General features: G+C 45.2%; 1 protein-coding gene across 8 annotated transcripts in view; it reads left to right on the top strand.

Annotated features, from left to right (window-relative positions):
* POLQ (DNA polymerase theta) overlaps window positions 1-21744 on the top strand; it is a 321333-nt gene that overhangs the window by 74820 nt on the left and 224769 nt on the right. For all 8 annotated transcript variants that reach the window (XR_004539268.1, XR_004539267.1, XR_004539270.1 and 5 more), the window contains 3 exons: window positions 9677-9899; window positions 12192-12351; window positions 12452-12598. Coding sequence is in view for 4 of the 8 variants with exons in the window: in XM_033942580.1 (XP_033798471.1) it covers window positions 9677-9899; window positions 12192-12351; window positions 12452-12598 (530 nt within the window). In the remaining 4 variants the exon portion in view is untranslated. The remainder of the gene's footprint in view (window positions 1-9676; window positions 9900-12191; window positions 12352-12451; window positions 12599-21744) is intronic.

Below are 21744 nucleotides of genomic sequence, written 5' to 3'. Positions count from 1 at the left end.
GGGTCAAACACTGGTTGGCAGGCAGAAGACAGAGGGTTGGAGTGAAGGGTCACTACTCGGGCTGGAGAAAGGTCACGAGTGGAGTTCCGCAGGGGTCTGTACTGGGATCGCTGCTGTTTAATGTATTTATTAATGACATGGAAACGGGGACAAAATGTGAAGTTATAAAATTTGCGGATGACACTAAACTCTGTAGAAGGGTTAGAACTACGGAAGAGTGTGAGGACCTACAAAGGGACCTAAACAAACTGGAGGAGTGGGCGAATAAATGGCAGATGAACTTCAATGTAGGGAAATGTAAGGTCATGCATATAGGGAGAAAGAACCCGATGTTCAGCTACCAAATGGGGGGATTAGTATTAGAGGGAAGTAACCTTGAAAGAGATTTGGGTGTACTGGTGGATACAACAATGAAGTCAACGGCACAATGTGCAGCAACCGCAAAGAAGGCAAGCAGAATGTTAGGTATTATTAAGAAGGGTATTACGACCAGAACAAAAGAAGTCATCCTGCCTTTGTATCGGGCAATGGTGCGCTCGCACCTGGAGTACTGTGTTCAGTATTGGTCACCGTACCTTAAGAAGGATATGGCAACACTTGAGAGGGTCCAGAGGACAGCGACACAAATGATTAAGGGCATGGAAAACCTTTCATACACTGAAAGATTGGAGAGACTGGGGCTCTTCTCCCTTGAAAAGCAGAGACTCATAGGAGACATGATAGAGACCTACAAGATCATGAAGGGCATAGAGAAAGTAGAGAGGGACAGATTCTTCAAACTTTCAAAACATATAAGAACAAGAGTGCATTCAGAAAAATTGGAAGGGGACAGATTCAAAACAAATGCTAGGAAGTTTTTCTTTACCCAGTGTGAGGTGGACACCTGGAATGCACTTCCAGAGGACGTAATAGGACATAGTACGGTACTGGATTTCAAGAAAGGATTGGACAATTTCCTGCTGGAAAAAGGGATAGAGGGGTATAGATAGGGAGCTACTGCGCAGGTCCTGGACCTGTTGGGCCGCCGCGTGAGCGGACTGCTGGGCATGATGGACCTCGGGTCTGACCCAGTGGAGGCATTGCTTATGTTCTTATGTTCTAACATATATGTGGGACGACATCTCTTCTGCAGTCGCTTCAATGGTAGATGACCTCCTTTATCCAGAGGTCTCCTTTTTCACTTGCCCCCTCATCACAAGGTCATCATGACAGATGCATCCCCTTATGCCTGGGGGGCTCATATGGGCAATTATCCCAGGACAAGCAGGCATGATATTCTCACATGTGGATGACGTCATCTACGGAGCCCCAGCGCGGACAGCTTTTCAAGCAAACTTGATTGAAGTTTCAAGTTTGCTACACTGCACCACGCATGTGCATGCCTTCTTGCCCACTAGAGGGCGCATCCCCACCTCGTGGTCCTCAGTTCAGTTTTTTCCGCGGAGCCAGAAGCCCTGTGGAAATTGAGCTCTGATAGCTTGCCTTCTGTCACCGCGTCTGGGTGATTTTCGCTCGGTCGCTGTGCTTTACTTTCTTTTTCAGTCGTCGTTTAAAAAAAAAAAATAAAAAATAAATAAATCTTTCCGACTTTTCTTTTCTCGATTTGGCTCCGGGGGCCCCCGTTAGCCACGGCCGCCGGCCGTGCTCGTTCCGGCCTTGTCGGTTTTCATGTCCCGTCCCTTGACGGGTTTTAAGAAGTGCACCCGGTGCGATCGGTTACTTTCTAATACCGATCCTCACCGGTGGTGCTTGCTCTGTTTAGGGCCTGAGCATCCGACAGACTCTTGCGACAGGTGCTCGACTTTCCAGGCCAGAGCGCTCCGCCGACGCCGTGCCAGGATGGCGGAGCTTTTCGTGGTCGATTCCGCGGTGGGGAAGGCCTCGACGTCGGCTTCGGCCCCGGCCTCGACCTCGGGATCCTTGCCCCAGCCTCGTCCCTCGACTTCATCGAAGCCTGCTGCTCCGACCAAGCCTACCTCGGGTAAGTCCCCGCTTCCCTCCTCAGCCCCAGGTTCGGCGAAGAAGCCATCCTCGGGCTCCTCGACAGCGGGTGGGTCGTCCTCGGCCCAGCCCAGGGTTGGCAAAACTAGTGCCCCGAGGGAATACTCGAGACCGAGGTCGCCCTCCAGGGAGCACCCCCCGGCCTCGGACCTACCGGCCATGATGGGGATCCCGGCCTTCCAAGACTTGCTCCGAGCGTTGATTAACTCGGAGCTGTCAGGAGCCATCGAGCAACTGCAGCAGGCTTCGGCCTCGACTGCACCGGTCTCGACGGCCCAGGCCTCGACGGCCTCGATCTCGGTACCCTCGACTTCGGGTGCCGGGACGGCCCCGACCTTGCCCTCGACTTCGACCTCGGGGGCCCAGCCTGAGAGGAGCGTAAGGCCTCGGGACAAGGTGCGTCGGGTCAGAAGGATATCCTCCTCCTCCTCTTCTTCGAGGTCTTCTCGGGGCTCCTCGCCCTCGGGCCGGCCTCGGGCGAGGCGTCGTCCGAGGAAACCCAAACGTTCTCGGGCTTCTCCTCGGAGGCGTGGTCGCTCTTCACCGCTCAAGGGCGAGACCTTGCGTGTCTCGGAGCTCCGCCTCGACAACCCACGCCTGTTTCGCTCCCCCGCGAGAGGGGGTTCGAGAGACTCTTCCCCGAGACGGAGGGGGCGTGCCTTGGTGCCTCGGACCCCCGGGGCTTCCCCCAAGGGCTCTTCGGGGCGCAGACATTCCCCGACCCCTTCGAGGTTACTGGATGTGGCCTCCTGTGGTTCGGGGTCTGGCAGGGAACCGCGGTATTCCCGCGAGGCTTCCCCCTTCTGTTCGGCGGGGAGATCTCGAAACCCCTCACCGCCCGCCAGAACATCCTCCTTCTCCAGGTTCGTGCAGGATATGGCACAATCCTTGGGGCTTGACTTAATGGCGGGTTCTCAATATACCAAAGAATTCCTGGAGGAGCAGGACCTTCCTTCTCCCCCGAGGGAAACTCCTCGCCTTCCTCTGAATAAGGTCCTACACCAGACCTTCCTCAAAAACTTGGACTCCCCTCTTACAATCACTGCGGTGCCGTCCAAGATGGAGTCCAAGAACCGGACCATTCCGTCTAAGGGGTTCGATAAGCCTCAGCTCTCACACCAGTCGTTGATCGTGGAGTAGGCGCTTAAGAAGACTCAACCCTCCAGAGTCTCGGCGGCGGTCCCGCCCGGGAGGGAGGGGCGGACCCTGGACAAGTTTGGTCGTCGCCTCTATTCTAATTCCCTTATGGCGATCAGGGTCCTTAACTACGCATTTACGTTTTCATCTTATTTGCGTAGCATGGTGAAGGACTTACCTCAGTATAGGGAGGTCATGCCTGCTTCCCATCGAGAGGGGTTTGCCACATTCATGTCCAACTTGTCTCAATTGCGGCTGTACCTGTTCCACGCTGTGTACGACGCGTTTGAGCTTGCTTCGAGGGTGTCGGCCTTTGCGGTGGCTATGCGCCGGCTAGCGTGGCTCCGTACCCTCGATATGGACCCTAACCTACAGGAACGCCTGGCCAATTTACCATGCGTGGGTTCAGAATTATTTGATAAATCCTTGGAGGCGGCGACCAAACGTTTGTCGGAACAGGAGCGCTCCTTAGCCTCCTTGGTCCATGCTAAACCTCGGGCCCCGCCGCAAAAATCTTTCCGCCGCCCCCGAGGAGATACCCGCAGAAGTCTACTCCTGCATTTTCTAGACCTCCGGCCCGGCGCCCTCCCCAACAGGGTAGAGGGGGACAGCCGAAACCTCCGGCGTAGGGAGCGTCCAAGCCGGCCCCGTCCTTTTGACGGGCTGTGCGGATGGGGGCGGGCCCCCTCCGCAATATCACCGGACCCCCTCCCAATCGGGGGCCGACTCCGGTCCTTTTCTGTGGCTTGGACCGAGATTACATCCGACGCATGGGTGCTCTGGATCATCTCCGAGGGCTACTCGCTGAATTTCTCGGCCACGCCGCCGGACCATCCACCCGGAATGTGTCCGTGCAACCGCAGCCAACTTCCCCTTCTGGAGGCCAGGGCCTTGTTGAGCCTACGGGCGGTGGAACCAGTGCCCCCAGAACAACGGGGAACGGGGTTTTACTCCCGTTACTTCTTGGTCCCAAAGAAGACAGGGGACTTACGCCCCATTTTGGACCTCCGGAAGCTCAACAAATTCCTGGTCCGGGAGAAGTTCCGGATGTTGTCACTTCCGGTTTTATACCCTCTGTTGGAGGAAGGGGATTGGATGTGCTCCCTAGACTTGAAGGAAGCCTACACTCATGTTCCGGTGCATCCCGCTTTCCGCAAGTATTTACGGTTCCAAGTGGGGGATTTGCACCTTCAATATCGGGTTCTCCCATTTGGTCTGGCTTCGTCCCCTCGAGTCTTCACGAAGTGTATGGTGGTGGTTGCAGCAGCCCTGAGATCGCAGGGGCTCCAGGTCTTTCCCTACCTGGACGATTGGCTGATCAAGGCCTCCACCAGGGAGGGGGTTATCTCAGCGACCCGACAGACTATCATCTTCCTTCAACGTCTGGGGTTCGAGGTGAACTTCCCCAAGTCTCAGTTGAGCCCGACTCAATCCCTTCAGTTTATCGGAGCCGTGCTGGACACGGTTCGCCTCCGTTCCTTCCTTCCTCCTCCTCGGTTGCGGGCCCTGCTTCGATTGAGTCGCCAGGTTTCGCGGATGCCCGCAGTTTCTGCTCATCGCATGTTGGTGCTCCTGGGCCACATGGCGTCGACGGTCCATGTCACTCCGTTCGCCCGATTGCATCTGAGGCTTCCTCAGTGGACCTTGGCCTCCCAATGGCGTCAGGATTGCGATCCACTATCTTGCCCGAAAACGGTGACTCCCTCTTTGAGATGCTCGTTCCGTTGGTGGACAAACTCTTCCAATCTTTCAGGGGGTTTGCTCTTTCTCGTTCCGCCGCATCGCAAGGTCCTGACCACGGATTCCTCGGAGTACGCGTGGGGGGCTCATCTCGACGGTCTGCGGACCCAGGGTCTATGGTCGGCGGAGGACCGTCTTTGTCACATCAATGTGTTGGAGCTTCGGGCCATTTTTCTGGCGGCTCGAGCGTTCGGCCACCTGCTCCACGACCAGGTAGTCCTCGTGCGTACGGACAACCAGGTGGCGATGTATTATGTGAACAAACAAGGGGGAACGGGTTCTTGGGCCCTGTGCCAGGAAGCCCTGCGCCTTTGGGAATGGGCGGTCTCCCAGAACATCTTCCTATGTGCGGTTTACATCCAAGGAGAAAAGAATTGCCTGGCGGACAGGCTCAGTCGGCTTCTCCAACCGCACGAGTGGTTGTTGAACTCCCGGGTTCTGCGCGAAGTCTTCGACCGCTGGGGAACTCCTCAGGTGGATCTGTTTGCCTCCCCCGAGACTTGCAAACTGCCCCTCTATTGTTCCCGGATGTACTCCCAGGACCGTCTCGAGGCAGATGCCTTTCTTCTCGACTGGAGAGGGAGATTTCTTTATGCGTTTCCTCCTTTTCCTCTGATATTGAGGACGTTGGTTCACCTCAAGTCATCCGGAGCCACTATGATTCTCATAACGCCACGTTGGCCTCGTCAGCACTGGTTTTCCCTGCTCCTTCAACTCAGTACCAGGGAGCCTCTACTTCTGCCAGTTTTTCCCTCTCTGCTGTCTCAGAGTCGGGGTTCACTGTTGCATCCCAATCTTCCGTCATTGCATCTGACGGCTTGGTTCCTTTCCACCTGACTCCGGCAGTCAGGGAGGTGTTGGAAGCCTCGCGCAAAGCCTCGACTCGGCTTTGTTATTCGCAGAAGTGGACCAGATTTGCAGCCTGGTGTACCTCACATCATCTGGACCCCAATTTGGTTCCGGTGTCTTCGGTTCTTGAATATTTGCTGCATTTGTCCCAGTCGGGGCTGAAGACAACTTCCATCCGGGTGCATCTCAGTGCTATTGCTGCTTTCCATCGGCATCTAGAGGGTCGTTCTCTCTCTCTTCATCCTCTGGTGGTTCGTTTCATGAGGGGTTTAGTTAATGTTAATCCTCCGCTGAAACCTCCTCCTGTAGTTTGGGATCTGAATGTGGTCTTGGCTCAACTGATGAAACCTCCCTTTGAGCCAATTGACAAGTCTCTTCCTAAATTTCTCACTTGGAAAGTGATCTTTTTGCTTGCGCTCACGTCTGCTCGCCGAATTAGTGAGCTTCAGGCTTTGGTTGCGGACCCGCCCTTTACTGTCTTCCATCATGACAAGGTGGTTCTTCGCACCCATCCCAAATTTCTACCTAAGGTTGTGTCTGATTTCCACCTCAATCAGTCTATTGTCCTTCCGGTGTTCTTCCCGAAGCCCCACTCTCATCCTGGTGAAGCGGCTCTTCACACGCTGGACTGTAAGAGGGTGTTGGCTTTTTATCTCCAACGTACCAAGTCTTATCGGAAGGTTCCTCAATTATTTTTGTCCTTCGATCCTAATCGGCTGGGACATCCTGTTTCCAAGCGCACCTTGTCCAACTGGCTCGCTGCTTGTATTTCTTTTTGCTACGCTCAGGCTGGTCTCACGCTCCATGATCGAGTCACGGGGCATAAGGTCCGGGCGATGGCAGCTTCTGTTGCTTTCCTCCGGTCTACTCCTGTGGAGGACGTATGTAAAGCTGCCACTTGGTCTTCGGTTCATACGTTCACCTCCCACTACTGTCTGGACACTTTGTCCAGAAGCGACGGCCGGTTTGGCCAGTCGGTGTTACGTAACCTGTTTTCCTAAATTGCCATCCTCCCACCTGCCCTTTTTTGGTTGGCTTGGAGGTCACCCACATGTGAGAATATCATGCCTGCTTGTCCTGGGATAAAGCACAGTTACTTACCGTAACAGGTGTTATCCAGGGACAGCAGGCATATATTCTCACAACCCGCCCTTCTCCCCGGGGATGGCTTCTTTGCTGGTTATGGAACTGAGGACCACGAGGTGGGGATGCGCCCTCTAGTGGGCAAGAAGGCATGCACATGCGTGGTGCAGTGTAGCAAACTTGAAACTTCAATCAAGTTTGCTTGAAAAGCTGTCCGCGCTGGGGCTCCGTAGATGACGTCACCCACATGTGAGAATATATGCCTGCTGTCCCTGGATAACACCTGTTACGGTAAGTAACTGTGCTTTTTCAGACTCAGGGTCTTTGGACCGCCAGAGAATGGAAATTTCACATCAATCTCCTAGAACTCAGAGCAATGTTTTATATCCTCATCTCCTCTGCCCTCCTCCTTCGCACAGACAATCAAGTAGCGATGTACTACATAAATAAGCAAGGCATGGGCTCTCTCCTCTTGTTTTAGGAGGCTCAAAATCTGGACTTGGACGACAGCTCGCAATCTATTCTTAAAGGCTGTCTACATTCAAGGGGAGAAGAATTCCCTAGCAGACAACCTTAGCAGAATTCTTAAACCTCACGATTGGACTCTCGACTCTGCAATTCTCCAGTCCATCTTTGCTCAGTGGAGTACTTCTCAATTGGACTTGTTTGCGGCTCCTCACAATCATCAATTGCCCCAGTTTTGCTTCAGACTATAGTCACCTCTCCATCTGGAGGCAGATACTTTTCTCCTAGATTGGAGGGGCCTGTTTCTGTATGCATTCCCTCCAATTCCTCTCATGTTGAGAACTCTGTTCAAGCTCGAGAGAGAAGCAGTCACCATGAATCTCATTGGTCCACGGTGGCCCAGGCAACATTGGTTCTCCCTTCTACTTAAACTCAGCTCCAGAGAGCCTATACCTCTTCCAGTATTTCCTACTCTGCTTACTCAGAATCAGGAATCCCTTCTACATTCCAACCTCCACTCTCTACACTTGACAGCTTGGTTTCTCTCGGGCTGAATCTATCTCACTTACATCTTTCTCAGCCTGTTCGTCAAATTTTTGATGCCTCCAGGAAACCAGCCACTCAACAATGTTATCAACAAAAGTGGACTAGGTTTTCTTCTTTTTTGTCTTTATCATCATGATCCATCTTCATTATCAGTGGATTTGGTGTTGGATTATCTGCTTCACCTATCTGATTTGGGCCTCAAATCTACATCTATCAGAGTCCATCTCAGTTCTATTACAGCTTTTCACACGCCAGTTGAGGGTAAACCTCTTACTGCTCATCCTTTGGTCTCCAGATTCATGAAGGGACTTTTCAATGTGAAACCACCTCTCAAGCTTCCACCTGTTGTCTGGGACCGTAATGTAGTCCTTTCCAGTTTAATGAAGCCTCCATTTGACCCAATGGCCACAGCTCATCTTAAGTTTCTTACCTGGAAAGTGGTATTCCTTATTGCTCTCACCTCTGCCAGGTGGGTCAGTGAGTTACAAGCATTAGTAGCAGATCCACTCTTCACAGTTTTTCATCATGACAAAGTGGTTCTGCATACGCATCTAAAGTTTCTTCCAAAAGTTGTTACTGAATTTCATCTCAATCAGTCAATTGTTCTACCAGTATTTTTCCCCAAACCTCATTCTCATACTGGAGAAACCGCTTTGCATACTTTGGACTGTAAACGAGCTTTAGCCTATTACATAGACCGGACAAAGCCTCATCGAACATCACCCCAATTGTTCATCTCTGATCCAAACAAATTGGGGCATCCTGTTTCCAAAAGAATGATTTCCAACTGGCTGGCTGCCTGCATCTTGTTCTGTTATACTTAGATTGGACTGGCACTGGAGAGTCGTGTCACAGCTCACAAAATTAGAGCTATGGCAGCTTCTGTGGCTTTCCTCAGATCTACTCCTATTGAGGAAATCTGTAAAGCTGCCATGTGCTCCTCAGTTCATACATTCACTTCTTACTATTGTCTGGAGTCTTTTTCCAGATGGAATGGGCACTTCAGCCAATCTGTGTTAAGAAATGTATTTTTCTAAAGGCCAACACTTCTACCATCCCATTTTTGTTAGCTTGGAGGTCACCCATACGTGAGAATATGCTGCCTGCTTGTCCTGGGATAAAGCACAGTTACTTACCATAACAGATGTTATCCAGGGACAGCAGGCAGATATTCTCACAACCTCCCCACCTCCCTGGGTTGACTTCTTAGCTGACTTATCTTAACTGAGGGACCACGTACCCTACATCGGGTGGGAAGGCACTCGAGCATGTGCGGTTCATGCTATCGTGAAATTTCTAAGATCTTAAAGTGGCGATACACTTTTAAAGTGGTCCGTACCGGGGCTCCGTTGGTGACGTCACTCATACATGAGAATATCTGTCTGCTGTCCCTGGATAACACCTGTTAAGGTATTTAACTGTGCTTTCTCTCCCCATATCAGAGATGGACAGCAGTCCACTAGCTGCTACATGCCTTTTGACCCCATAATGCTGGTACTTCTGAGTTGAAGTTGTCGTTTTCATGCCTCTCATTTTTCCTCATGCGTATATTTGTAAAATGGCTGGTCCTACTGTGTGTGCCATAAAATAACATATCGCTGAATGTATAAACCTTAGGCCCTGCATCTAGAATGTACTTGGTTTCTCCTATACATACACAGACAAATTGTTTTCAAAAGTTGTCTAGCCAAAAATAAAAAAGCTGACTTATGCAGTTAGCAGTCAATGTTGACTTCATATGTGTCTTTGCATATCAAGCCCTTTATTGCTGTTTGAAAAAATATTGAAATGTTGAGGAAGAATGATCTTGCATCTCACATGATTCACAAAATTTTATTTGTTTTTATAATTGCAGACTGCAAGAGACAAAGAATGGTTCTTTTTTTAAAGGTGTACAGATTGTGGGCATGAGTGCAACCCTGCCAAACCTGAATCTGTTAGCTTCTTGGCTAAATGCTGAACTGTATCTTACTGATTTTCGCCCTGTGCCTCTCATGGAACATGTGAAAATCAGCAGCACTATTTATGACTCTCTGATGAATCCAGTGCGAGACTTTCAAACTGCAATACAAGCAAAGGTAATGATGCTCTGATAATCTTCCAAAGCACACAAAATATTAAAGAAGAGGACTGGAGGACTAGATTCAAAAAGAAATACTTTCAGGAACAATACACTCTATGTGATCTTGTTCACATTTTGCTTTCCTATTATGGTAGCTGGGCTGCTCTTACTGTATGAGCCATGAAATAGGAGCTGATAGTGCTGTGTAACCATGTTGTGGAGAACATCTGTGGTAGTTTTAGTTTAAAATAAAGCCCAAGACCATTGACAGTTTCCAAGTTCCACTATACATGCAATGGGAAAAGGAAACAAATTCCAGAAGATTTCAAGTGAATGACAAGGTAGAAAATCACCATTAGAGATCATGTGTCTTTGGAAAAACTTTCTCCCAGGAAGGCCCTCTTTATCCGAATGCAACATATTTGAGACCGATTCTTGTGTCTATTACTGTCTCAGACTTTGGGCAATTGTATATCTCATACAAGCACAAATTGCTGAGCTTTTGGTTTGGCAAGATATAAAATACTACTTAAGTACAGAATGATTGTTTTTAATGTTGTGTATGTTCTTTGGAAATCGCTTAGTTTGTAGGTGATATATACATTTTTAATTAATTAAAATAAATTTGTAGAAATATATTTGTTTTTCTCGATTTAAGCTAAAAAAAAGGTTCCAGATTTTTATTTATTTTTTTATTTATAAGGGTATAAGATGGCGTTACTGAAGAAAAACAACAAATAGAGCACTATAAACTTAAAACCACTTTATAAACTGCCTGAAGGAGCTCAGAACCATGAGATGGTGTAATGAACACGACCGGGGTAAAACCCTGATTAGTGTTTCAAATGTCTATCATTGCTCCCTGTTGGAGTTGTTTATAAAGTTGTTTCATATGGTGTAAAAAAATTTAAATAGAAGTGCAAAAGTGTTTCACCGATGCACAACAGGTTTCTTATATTTTAAACTTTGAACTTAGTCTTTTTGAAAAAACTCAAGGTAAGTAAAAGTTATCTTTCTTAAGCAGAATCTTACCTTGCTAAAGCCGGGTCTGACGCGTTTCGCCAAGATGGCTTCCTCAGAGAACCCGCTTCAACAAGTTGACAGTCGAAAAGAGAACTGCATTCTGAAAAAAAGAAGAGAAAAAATGCTTGTTACTGTTTAAAAGGTAAAAATGTAACAAAGCAACTTACAGCGCTACTGGTAGATACCTTCAAAGCTCTCCTGACTTCTCTAATATCCGGTTCATGTGACAACACTCACAGCTGTAGTCCCGACTTATCATCAAACTGAGATGTCATTCATTTGTGAAGGAACGCCCACCACTCCACTTCCCTGTTCAAACAGGTGGGGGTGACCGTTTGCCAATGGTATAGCCATGATTGTTTCTTTTTCCATAGGCAAGCTGTTAAATTCCCCCCTCTTTTCAATTTTGGTGCTTCCAAGACCACAAACTTAAGGTCGTCCAAGATATGTGACTGGGCATGCCAGTGTTGAGAAAGGGGAGTTCCCATGTCTCCCCTTCGGATTCTGCTTAGATGTTTTTTTCAGAATGCAGTTCTCTTTTTGATTGTCAACTTGTTGAAGCGGGTTCTCTGAGGAAACCGTCTTGGCGAAATGCGTCAGACCCGCCTTTAGCAAGATAAGATTCTGCTTCAAAAAGTTAACTTTTACTTACCTTGAGATTTTTCAAAAAGACTAAGTTCAAAGTTTAAAATATAAGAAGCTGTTGTGAATCAGTGAAACATTTTTGCACTTCTATTTAAATTTTTTTACACCATATGAAACAACTTTATAAACAACTCCAACAGGGAGCAATGATAGACATTTGAAACACTAATCAGGGTTTTACCCTGGTCGTGTTCATTACACCATCTCATGGTTCTGAGCTCCTTCAGGCAGTTTATAAAGTGGGTTTTAAGTTTATAGTGCTCCTATTTGTTGTTTTTGATGAATGTTTCACCATTTTGGGACACTAGTTTGTAAATTTATTACTCAGTAGTGACTTAAAGGGGTTACTGAAGAAAACACATTTAACTGAAATCTTTCATTCTTCAGAGTAAGAGGTGCTTGTTCAAAAACACCAATTATATGACAAGAGAAGAGAATTGTAACTCAGGGATTAGAACTGGGCAGCACTTTATCTATGTTAAGGATACTGAAATTTCCAGACAGGAGGAAGAAAAGAGGACAATAAAAAGTGAGAGCTCAAGTGACTTGCTCAGGGTTATCACAGTAAGTGAGGAATAGTGATAATTTTATTCTAGTTACTATGCTACCTACTCTCAGATTTCTCTTTTTTTTTTCTCAGGGGGACGAGGATCACATTGTTAGCCTATGTTATGAGACTGTACATGGTGGCCACTCTGTCTTACTCTTTTGTCCATCAAAGAACTGGTGTGAGAAATTGGCAGATACTATTGCCCGGGAGTTCTACAGTTTGCATCATAAGGCTTTGCCAAAGGCTGAAGGTGAGACTTCTAACATTTCTTTTGTCAGTTGTTAAAGAGATACATAACATTTTGACTATTATGAGAATATGTTCTTTTTCTTTTTATTCCCTGATTGAAGGATTGGATGCAATTACAAATCTCTTACCAGTGACGCTGGATAGAGAGGGTATACAGGATGTTTTAGAGCAGTTGAAACGCTCACCTTCAGGGCTGGACTCTGTACTTGGACGAACTATACTGTGGGGAGTAGCATTTCATCATGCAGGTATTGCTGATTATCATGTTGGGTATTCCAAAAAACACACTGTAGGTTTCACTAAAGTTTTTTCAAATTTATCTCTGCAATACTAACTTGTTCAAACTCTTGGCGATATAAATATAATTAAACTACTATTAAAAAGTTACCAAACAGTGCTTCGAGTCATTGATCATTCCACCCGTGTGCTGAAACTTATGTCTTGTTTTATTGCACCAGTTTAAACAACATCACTAAAATATTCATATTGAGTCATCAATGACTTCACACAATATGACATCAAATATAAAAACTCCACTTATCTGAATGTTCGAAGCCAGTTGATATTGTAGGTATCAGTACTATTTGCTAGCACATGGAATGGATAAACAAATTTTTCTATGTATAAAAAAAAAACCTCAGAGTGCTCAAAGCTCAATTTTATCCAAAACAATATATTGCAAACTGTTAATTCAATCCTAACATAGTCATATGTTTCACTATAGCTTCTTCAGTGTAAGAATTGACCCATGGGGATCCCTTTTTTGTAAACTTAAAGGATGATAACTCTTGTAATATGAAAGAGTGGTACTGATGGAGAGAGTCCAGGATAGATATAATAGTTCTGTATATTGCGGATATGCTTGGGAAACAGAAAGTGTGATAAAGCTTAGAGCTAAGAAACTTCTCTTTTTAAGGAGTCACACAAATTGTACAGCAAGTCAAGTGATATATGAGATTTTATGTTCCTATGGGTTATGTTATATAGGACAAACAAAGAGACAAATTAAATTATTAATAGCTGATCATTTAAGGTAATAATCACTTGCAAGCCCCACTGGTAGAACATTGGGGATATAGGAGCCAACTTTTCAAAATGATCGAGAGTGTTAAACCCAATGGAAATTATCCCATCATTGGATATAATCATAGAATTCACTCTGTATTGGGGGTTCTCAAGCACTCACAGCCCCACAGAGCTGGTTCATATGATTGGGGACAAGTTCATCATAGTGTTCAAGATCTGAAATTTGTGGAATTTCTATAGATTAACATGATTTAGAGGAGGTAATATTTAAAAGATTCTAAGAAGGGAACAGAGATAAATGTTTATTTATTTATTTTACCCTCCTCTCCTTTTTTTTTTTTTTTATAAAACCGAAACATGATTTTTAGTGCCGACCGCGGTGATAACAGCTCCGATGCTCATAGAATTTCTATGAGTGTTGGGGCTATTACTGCCACAACTGTCGTTAAAAATCACGCTACAGTTTGTAAAAGGGAAGGTTATTTAGGTATTTATATACTGCCTATGAAGGTTATCTAAGTGGTTTACAATCAGGTACTCGAGCATTTTCTCTATCTGTCTTGATGGGCTCACAATCTATCTAATGTACTTGGGGCAATGATGGATTGAATGACTTGCCCAGGGTCACAAGGAACGCCATTATTCCAAATTGATTAACAGAGATATCGAATGGGGAAATATTTAAACCTGGCGCGGTCAGTATGACATCAAGTCATTTTTGATGTAGGACCTAATTATAAAAGGTATCAGTGTTTTTACAGCCATTAGGTGCAGGAACAGGATCTAATCTAATCTAAACCTTAAGTTTATATACCGCATCATCTCCATGAGAATGGAGCTTGACACGGTTTACAAGAACTTAAAATAGTGGGTAGAGAAGAAGAAAAAGGATTACATGAACTTATGTATAGAAGGGGGGAGAGAAAGGGGGGAAGGATAGAGCTACAATTTGCTGAAAAGCCAGGTTTTCAGTTGTTTGCGGAATAACTGAAGGGAGCTCAGGTTCCGCAGCGGGGTGGTGAGGTCGTTCCAAAGACCTGTGATTTTGAAGAGAAGGGATTTTCCCAGTTTGCCTGAATAGTGAATGCCGTGTGGAGAGGGGAAGGCTAGTTTAAGCCTTTGGGCAGTTCTGGAGGAGTCGGGACTGGAGGAGTTGAAAGACAGTGGGATAAGAGGAGGCAGGATTCCGTGAATGATCTTGAAAGCCAGGCAGGAACATTTGAAATGGATTCTGGAGATTATTGGGAGCCAATGAAGTTTGGCAAGGAGTGGGGAGGCATGGTCAGACTTGCGTTTTGAGAAGATCAGTTTGGCTGCAGTATTCTGGATTAGCTGGAGTCTTAGAATACTTTTTTTTTGATAGATTTAAGTAGATGGCGTTGCAGTAATCTAGTTTGGAGAGGATGATGGATTGGACAAGGATGGCAAAGTGTTGTTAGCTGAAGTAGGATCTAGCTTTCCTCAGCATAAAGGATAAAGGAGTTCTGTCAGCTGCTGTCTTAAGAATTCTTTAAGGACACAGGGCAGGAGCGTAAGAAGATCACTTCTGCTCTGCTTATCTGCTAGTCCACCAGACTGTACAAAGTAAGTTCTGGAGGAAGACAGGGGTGGGTCAGAGTCAACCCTAAAGTTATTTGTGGGTCGGCTTTGCCCCTAACCCCCACAAATATTGAGGGGGAAGTGTATATTGTTTTGGATAAAATTGGTTCTTGATCACTTCAGCACTTCAACACGAGTTTTTTTCTTTTATGCATAAAACAATTTGTTTATCCACTCCATGTGTTAGCATGATAGCATTGGCACTTACAATGCAAACTGTTTTCCAACATTCAGATAGGTGGAGTTTTTGTATTTGATATCATACTGTGTGAAGCCGTTGATGATTCAATATGACTATGTAGTGATGATGTTGTTTTAAACTGGTGCAATGATAAGACCATAAATTGTGTCACATGGGTGGAACAATCAATGACTCTGAGCACCATTTGGTCACTTTTTAATACAGTAGTATCATGTTGGGTATTCATTTTATGCTGGTCATATGCATAATCTTTGGGTAATGAACATCATTCCTATTGCAAACTGTTTTTCCTGCTTGTGCTCATTTACAATTAGAGCAAAAGGACATTAGTGAATGGATGATCCCTTTTAACAGTGGTTAACTGGTTTAGCCTGTTTTAACTTGTGTGCGGCATTGGCATTGGGCATCCTATCTCCCTTTTTTGTGGCAATTAATTAGACATCTTTTCTGGATTTCTGCCATACTGCCTTTATGAGAAGATGATGTAGGAATTTTGAGAAGTTTACTATATATTATTTGACAGAGAAAATCTTTGTTTATTTGTTAAGTTATTGTATTTATATACCACTTATAGCTTAAGTGGTTTACATTCAGGTACTCAAGCATTTTTCCCTTTCTGGTGGGCTCACACTCTGCCTAATGTATTTGGGTCAATGGGGGATTGAGTAACTTGCCCAGGGTCACAAAGGGCAGCTTACAAGCAATAAGGGTCACAAGGAACAGTGTACAAGCAATAAGTCTTATTATAAGCTTTGTTATTGCTTTAAACTTATTTGTCGGTTTCTTTTATTTGTTTTAACCATGGCATCTAATATCTTTGCATCTACTCTAGATCTGAGATAGATCAGGAAGGGCATGGACCTAGATGGCTAGGTTTTCAAGTAACACCCTTTCTAATTTTGGGTTTGGATTTTTCATTTGATTACTTTTTCAAAATCTAGGCTCAAGGCTAGCTAAAATTCAAGAACTGTAATTTGTCTCCTTACCAAAGAGGGCTTCTTATTCAATCCTACTCTATTCATGAACTCTTGGGTAGTCTATCTCTTCTTGCGTGATCTCTTGTTGGAAGCTTCATTTGCATACTTTTGCTCCTCCTCTCTTACCCATGGACTGCCCTCTAATTCCCCAGTGATCTTCCTATAAGTGAAACAGTAGGAGCTTGTCTTATCTGCTTGTATATATTTTACTTAAATTCAGTCTTTTTCTGGCAAATTTGCATGCTACAGAGGATCCCTTTAGGGGACAGCTCTGGCTACGGGAGACCACAGACTCTGAGGCAGAGGGTTTGCTTCCAAAGGTTTGGTTGCTTTACTAGTTCCCAGCCAAAGTGCTATGCGCAGCCTGGGGATAGTCCACCCGTGGTTGATTTATTTTCCCTCACATGAATTTCTACAGTGGGTGATGCTGCTGTAGCTGCAGGGCTGCAGGACCAAGATCTTGGGGATGCTCTTGATCTTGGGGAGACCCCCACTGTGCTCAGACTGTCAGCGCTGGACTTTCTCTGAGAGGGGTACAAACTTGAGTTCTTTTGTCCCCTCCCAGATTTTTTTCTTGGATTTCCCTGTGGGGGAAGACCAGACAAGGTGGCAAAGGTCAGAGCGACAGTCTAGAGATTGCTGGATATAGAAGCCATAGAGCCCATTCCTGAGTCAGACTCGAGCTCCAGCAGATATTCAATGTACTTTATCAAGCCAAAAAGAGGCTCTGAGGACTGGAGACTGATCCTGGATTTCAAAGCAGTCAATGCAGCTCTGAAAATCTTGTGCTTCCAGATGGAAACAGTGAAGATGGTGATCACATTGTTCATACCTGGAGAGTTTGTAACTTCTCTGGATTTAACAGAGGCCGTTCTGCATATCCCCATATTTCTGGAGCACAAGAGAAACTTGAGATTCCATGTCTTGGAACAGCACTTCCAATTTGTGGCTTTGCCCTTTGGGTGATGGTGGTAGTCGCTGCTCATCTGCGCAGACTCTGCATTCAAGACCATCCATATCTGGACTATTGGCTCACCAGGTGGTTTGCCATGTCATCCAGTTGCTGCAGAGGCTAGGCTGGGTGATCAACTTTTGGAAGAGTCATCTTGTCCTGAAGCAAGAGTTGGAATATTTGGGTGTTCACTTCGCCATGGGAGTAAACAAAATATTTCTTCCGGAGGCACGCAAGGAGAAGCTTCTCCAGATCTGAGCTCTTCTGAGCATGCCCACTCTGACAGACTGACAATATTTGCAGGTGCTGGGGTTGATGGTTGTGACCATAAATGCCATCCCTTGGGCAAGAGCCCATATACAACTGCTTCAGGAGGCACTCCTTTCCTGTTGGTGTCCACAGAGGGACTTGCTGCATCAATGGATTTCCTGGACAGCGGGGGTCTGTCGCAGTCTAATTTGGTGGTTGAATACTCTCTCTCCAGAGGACTTCCCCTCTGCATGTTGACTTGGGTGATCTTGATGATGGATGCCAGCCTTCACAGCTTGGGTGGGGGTGCGTTGCAAGGAATATCCAGTCCAGGAACACTGTTCAATTGATTGGAGCTTCGGGAGATTCATCTGGCTCTCCTGAAATTTGAGAGTGCACTGCAGAACAAGGCAGTCCAAGCGTTCTTGGACAATGCTACAGCAGTGTCATATGTCAGTTGCCTAGGAGGCACAAGGAATACACCCCTATGCATGAAGACCAAATGCTCTTTCATTGGACAGAAACTCATCTGCGAGCACTTTCATCAGTGCAAGTGACTGGAGTGGACAACCTACAAGTGGATTTTCTCAGGTGCCAAATCCTGGATCCCGGGGAGCGGTCACTGTCCCAGAAAGTCTTCACTTACATAGTGAAGAAATGGGGATGCCTGACATTTGAGCTAATGGCATTGGCTTCCAACAAGAAAGTGGCCTGGTTTTTCAGTCGTAGGTACGAACCAGGAAGCGAAGGTCTAGACATCATGGTTCAGCCATGGCCCAAGTCATGGCTTCTATATGCCTTCCCTCTGTGTCCCATGGTAGGTAGTCTGTGTATTGTTGTGGCCCTACAATCCACCAGAGGTCCTAGGTTCAGTACCTTTGTTTGGTCTAAATAACTACATGAACAGGCTACATCTCACCTCGGTTCTTATCTCTTATCTTCAGAGGAGGCCAAGGAAAAACAAACTACCACACAGAAAAGTGTACTTTAAACATTCAAGGCCTTGGGACCGTTTTTGGGATCCTGCTGATTGGCAGGACGACCTCCAAAAAATCTCACCCAAATACAAGTGATTGGCCATTTTATTTGGGTTATGACATCAATTAATTCATTATTAAACATACGAAATTGGTACATCTTCCAATTAAATTACAATTGCTTCATTACAATCAATGACAACTTGCATACTCCAACAATGTTCTATTGGTTAGTTTTAAGTCTAAACTAAAGTAAATATTAGGCTTATACTGTATACTACATCTTCTCTATAACAGTAGAGCTTGGCACGGTTTACAAGAAATTAGAAAGGAGAACAGATACAATATGGATTTGGAATAGTATGGAGAGGTGCGGAATTTACAACTTTGAAAATAGCCAAGTTTTCAGATGTTTTCAAAATGGTTAGAAAGAGCCCAGATCGCGCAGTTGAATAGGAAAATCATTCCACAGCTCAGTAATTTTGAAAAGTAGAGACTTCCCTAATTATCAATGTAGATAATGCCTTTCAGCATAGGAAAGGACAATTTTAATTTTTGAGTAGATCTGGTAATGTTAGATATTACAGAATTCCAAGACAGGGGAATTAAAGGAGAAAGGATGCCATGCAGGATCTTAAATGTTAAGCAGTCACATTTAAAACAAACCCTGGAAATTATTGGAAATGAAGTTTTTGCAGGAGTGGAGAAACATGATCAAATTTACTTTTTGCAAAGATCAGCCTAGCAGCAGTGTTCTGGATCAGTTGAAGTCTTGGTTTCCCTAGCAACAATGATAATCATATGCTATGTTATCATATGCCACCATATCATATGTTCTACTCTAAGTGGGCTGGATATTATTTTGTTGCTCGTGTCTATATACTATTGGAAAGGACGCCTCAGCCCCACCACTCCACCGCAAAAATTATTTAGATCGCGGGAAGCATTGTGTGGTGCTTCATCATTGGCTGTCTTTTCTGAGTTTAACCAACTTAAGTGTCTTTGCTTTATTTTTGCATTTTTTAACTTCGTTGTTATAATTTTGATCTGGTCATCTCTTAAATACACCACTATTATACACTATTATACACTTATACAATGAGCAAAAGATTTTAAACTTTTGCTCATTTAAACTTTTGGAGTCGGATGACGGCGGCGACCTCGGGAGACCCTTGAGAAAGCACAGTTTATGTGCGAAACATGTCGGGTCTGGCTCCCCAGGTTTGGCTGAGATAAGTACTATCCTAAAGTTTGATCACTATCAATAAGTATAATATAATAGTGGTGTATTTAAGAGATGACCAGATCAAAATTATAACAACGAAGTTAAAAAATGCAAAAATAAAGCAAAAACACTTAAGTTGGTTAAACTCAGAAAAGACAGCCAATGATGAAGCACCACACAATGCTTCCCGCGATCTAAATAATTTTTGCGGTGGAGTGGTGGGGCTGAGGCGTCCTTTCCAATACTATATAGACACGAGCAACAAAATAATATCCAGCCCACTTAGAGTAATGCAGTTTCATTGACGTTTATAAGGCTGGATCAATATTATAAGATAAGTGGCCACTATAGTAGTTACCATATCATATGTTATCATATCCTACCGAATCACAAGACCTTCCAGCAAATGTATGCTATACTTCTTCCCCAAGCAGTTGCCAAGGGAACAGTACAAATATGTTAGGTCTGAGTTCAGTGTGACCCCCCCCTAGCTTATTTTCAGAGAACAGTTTTCCGTTATTTATAAGTTGTTATGACTTCAGCATCTTGTGTTCCAGACATTAAACCAAAATATTTTGCTCTAATTTCACTTGGTAACAGAAAAATATGTACTCTGTATGCTGTCCATACTATGCTGTGTCAAAAATCTCTGAAGCATTTCTATCATTCAGCTCCATCTTTTTAATATATACATATTAGTGTCTTTTCAGATTTCCAGGCAGAGGGATGTCACATATGTATAGGATTATGCCCCCCCCTTATATCCTGCATAATGCAATTATCACTATCACCTTCAGAGGAGGTTTAGCAGGAAGTGAAATTAATGAAAATGACAGCCAAGAGTGATTGCATAAAATATATTGTGTAGAAATAGGCTTAATATTGCAGATATGCAATGCTTAGTAGAAAGATACATCAAACATATGCTTGGTACTTATGTACAGAAAAATATTCTATTATTGAGATAGAAATAGGCTTTTACAAGTACAGTTAGATTTTGAGGCTGCTTCTATGCTTTTGTGAATGAGAGAGAAAAGACAGTATTTCCTGAATAGGTGCTGTGAGGGACAGAGAGGAAGAAGATAACCAAGAATCCAGAGTGAGGGGGTAAGCAAGGGTCCAGAGAGAGAGGGGTAATCAAGAGAGGAGGCTTTTATAGGTTGGAATCATATTCTAAAAAATAGTATCTATTGTTATCCCAGGACAAGCAGGCAGCATATTCTCACTGAAGGGTGACATCACCGACGGAGACCCGGTATGGACCACTTTAAAAGTGCATCGCCACTTTAAATCTTTAGAAAGTTTGCGATAGTCCGCACCACACATGCGTGAGTGCCTTCCTGCCTGACGTAGGCGTGCGGTCCCTCAGTTTCTTAGTTTCCGCGGAGCTAAGAAGACGCGTTTCAACGTCTGTTGAAATATTTTCTTGCTGCCTTCCTGTGCTCATGGATTTCTTTGACTGTTTTTAGTCATTTTTTCTTTTCTTTCTTTTTTTGCCTTGTGTAAAAAAACAAAAGCATTTTTGTTTTTTCCCTTACGGGTTTGGCCCGGTGGGGCCTGTTCAACCAACTTGGCCTCCAATTTCGATCTTGCCGGGGCCATCTTTCCTTTGATGTCCCGCCCGCAGATGGGTTTTAAAAAGTGTGGCTGTTGTGCTCGCCCCATTTCCGTGACTGACCCGCATCGCTGGTGTCTCCAGTGTTTGTAACCTGAGCACCGTCCGAAAACCTGTTCCTACTGTTCTTTCTTACAGAAGAGAACTTTGAAGAACCGCCTCATTCAACAGCGACTTCTCTTTGGCGCCGGGACGGAAGGAGACTCGACTTTGATTCTGACGTCGGTGGCGCCGTCTAAGTCGACATCGACAGAAACACCTTTGGTGTCGCAAACTTCTGTGGGTAAGCTGGCTAAGAAGCCTTTCCCCACCCCGTCAGGGCCTCAGGTCAAAGTAGCAGTGAGTCAAGTTCTGCTGATCTTGAAGAAGCCCAAAAAGCGCTCTGTTCCAATATCGGTGAGTGCCTTGTCATTGGCCTCCTTATCTCCGGAGCGTAGAGCTGCACTGAAAGTACTGACAAAAAAAAGCCAGCGGTACCGGTGCTTACCCTCAAGCAAAAGATTGACAATTTGCTTAGGGAAGAATTGGGTGAGCATTTCCAAATGCTGGTGCCAACCCAACTTGTGCCTGAG

The sequence above is a fragment of the Geotrypetes seraphini genome, chromosome 4, assembly GCF_902459505.1.
Source record: "Geotrypetes seraphini chromosome 4, aGeoSer1.1, whole genome shotgun sequence".
Lineage (NCBI taxonomy): Eukaryota > Metazoa > Chordata > Amphibia > Gymnophiona > Dermophiidae > Geotrypetes > Geotrypetes seraphini.
The sequence above is the reverse complement of the archived record's forward strand: the minus strand, read 5'-3'. Positions and strand labels throughout refer to the sequence as shown.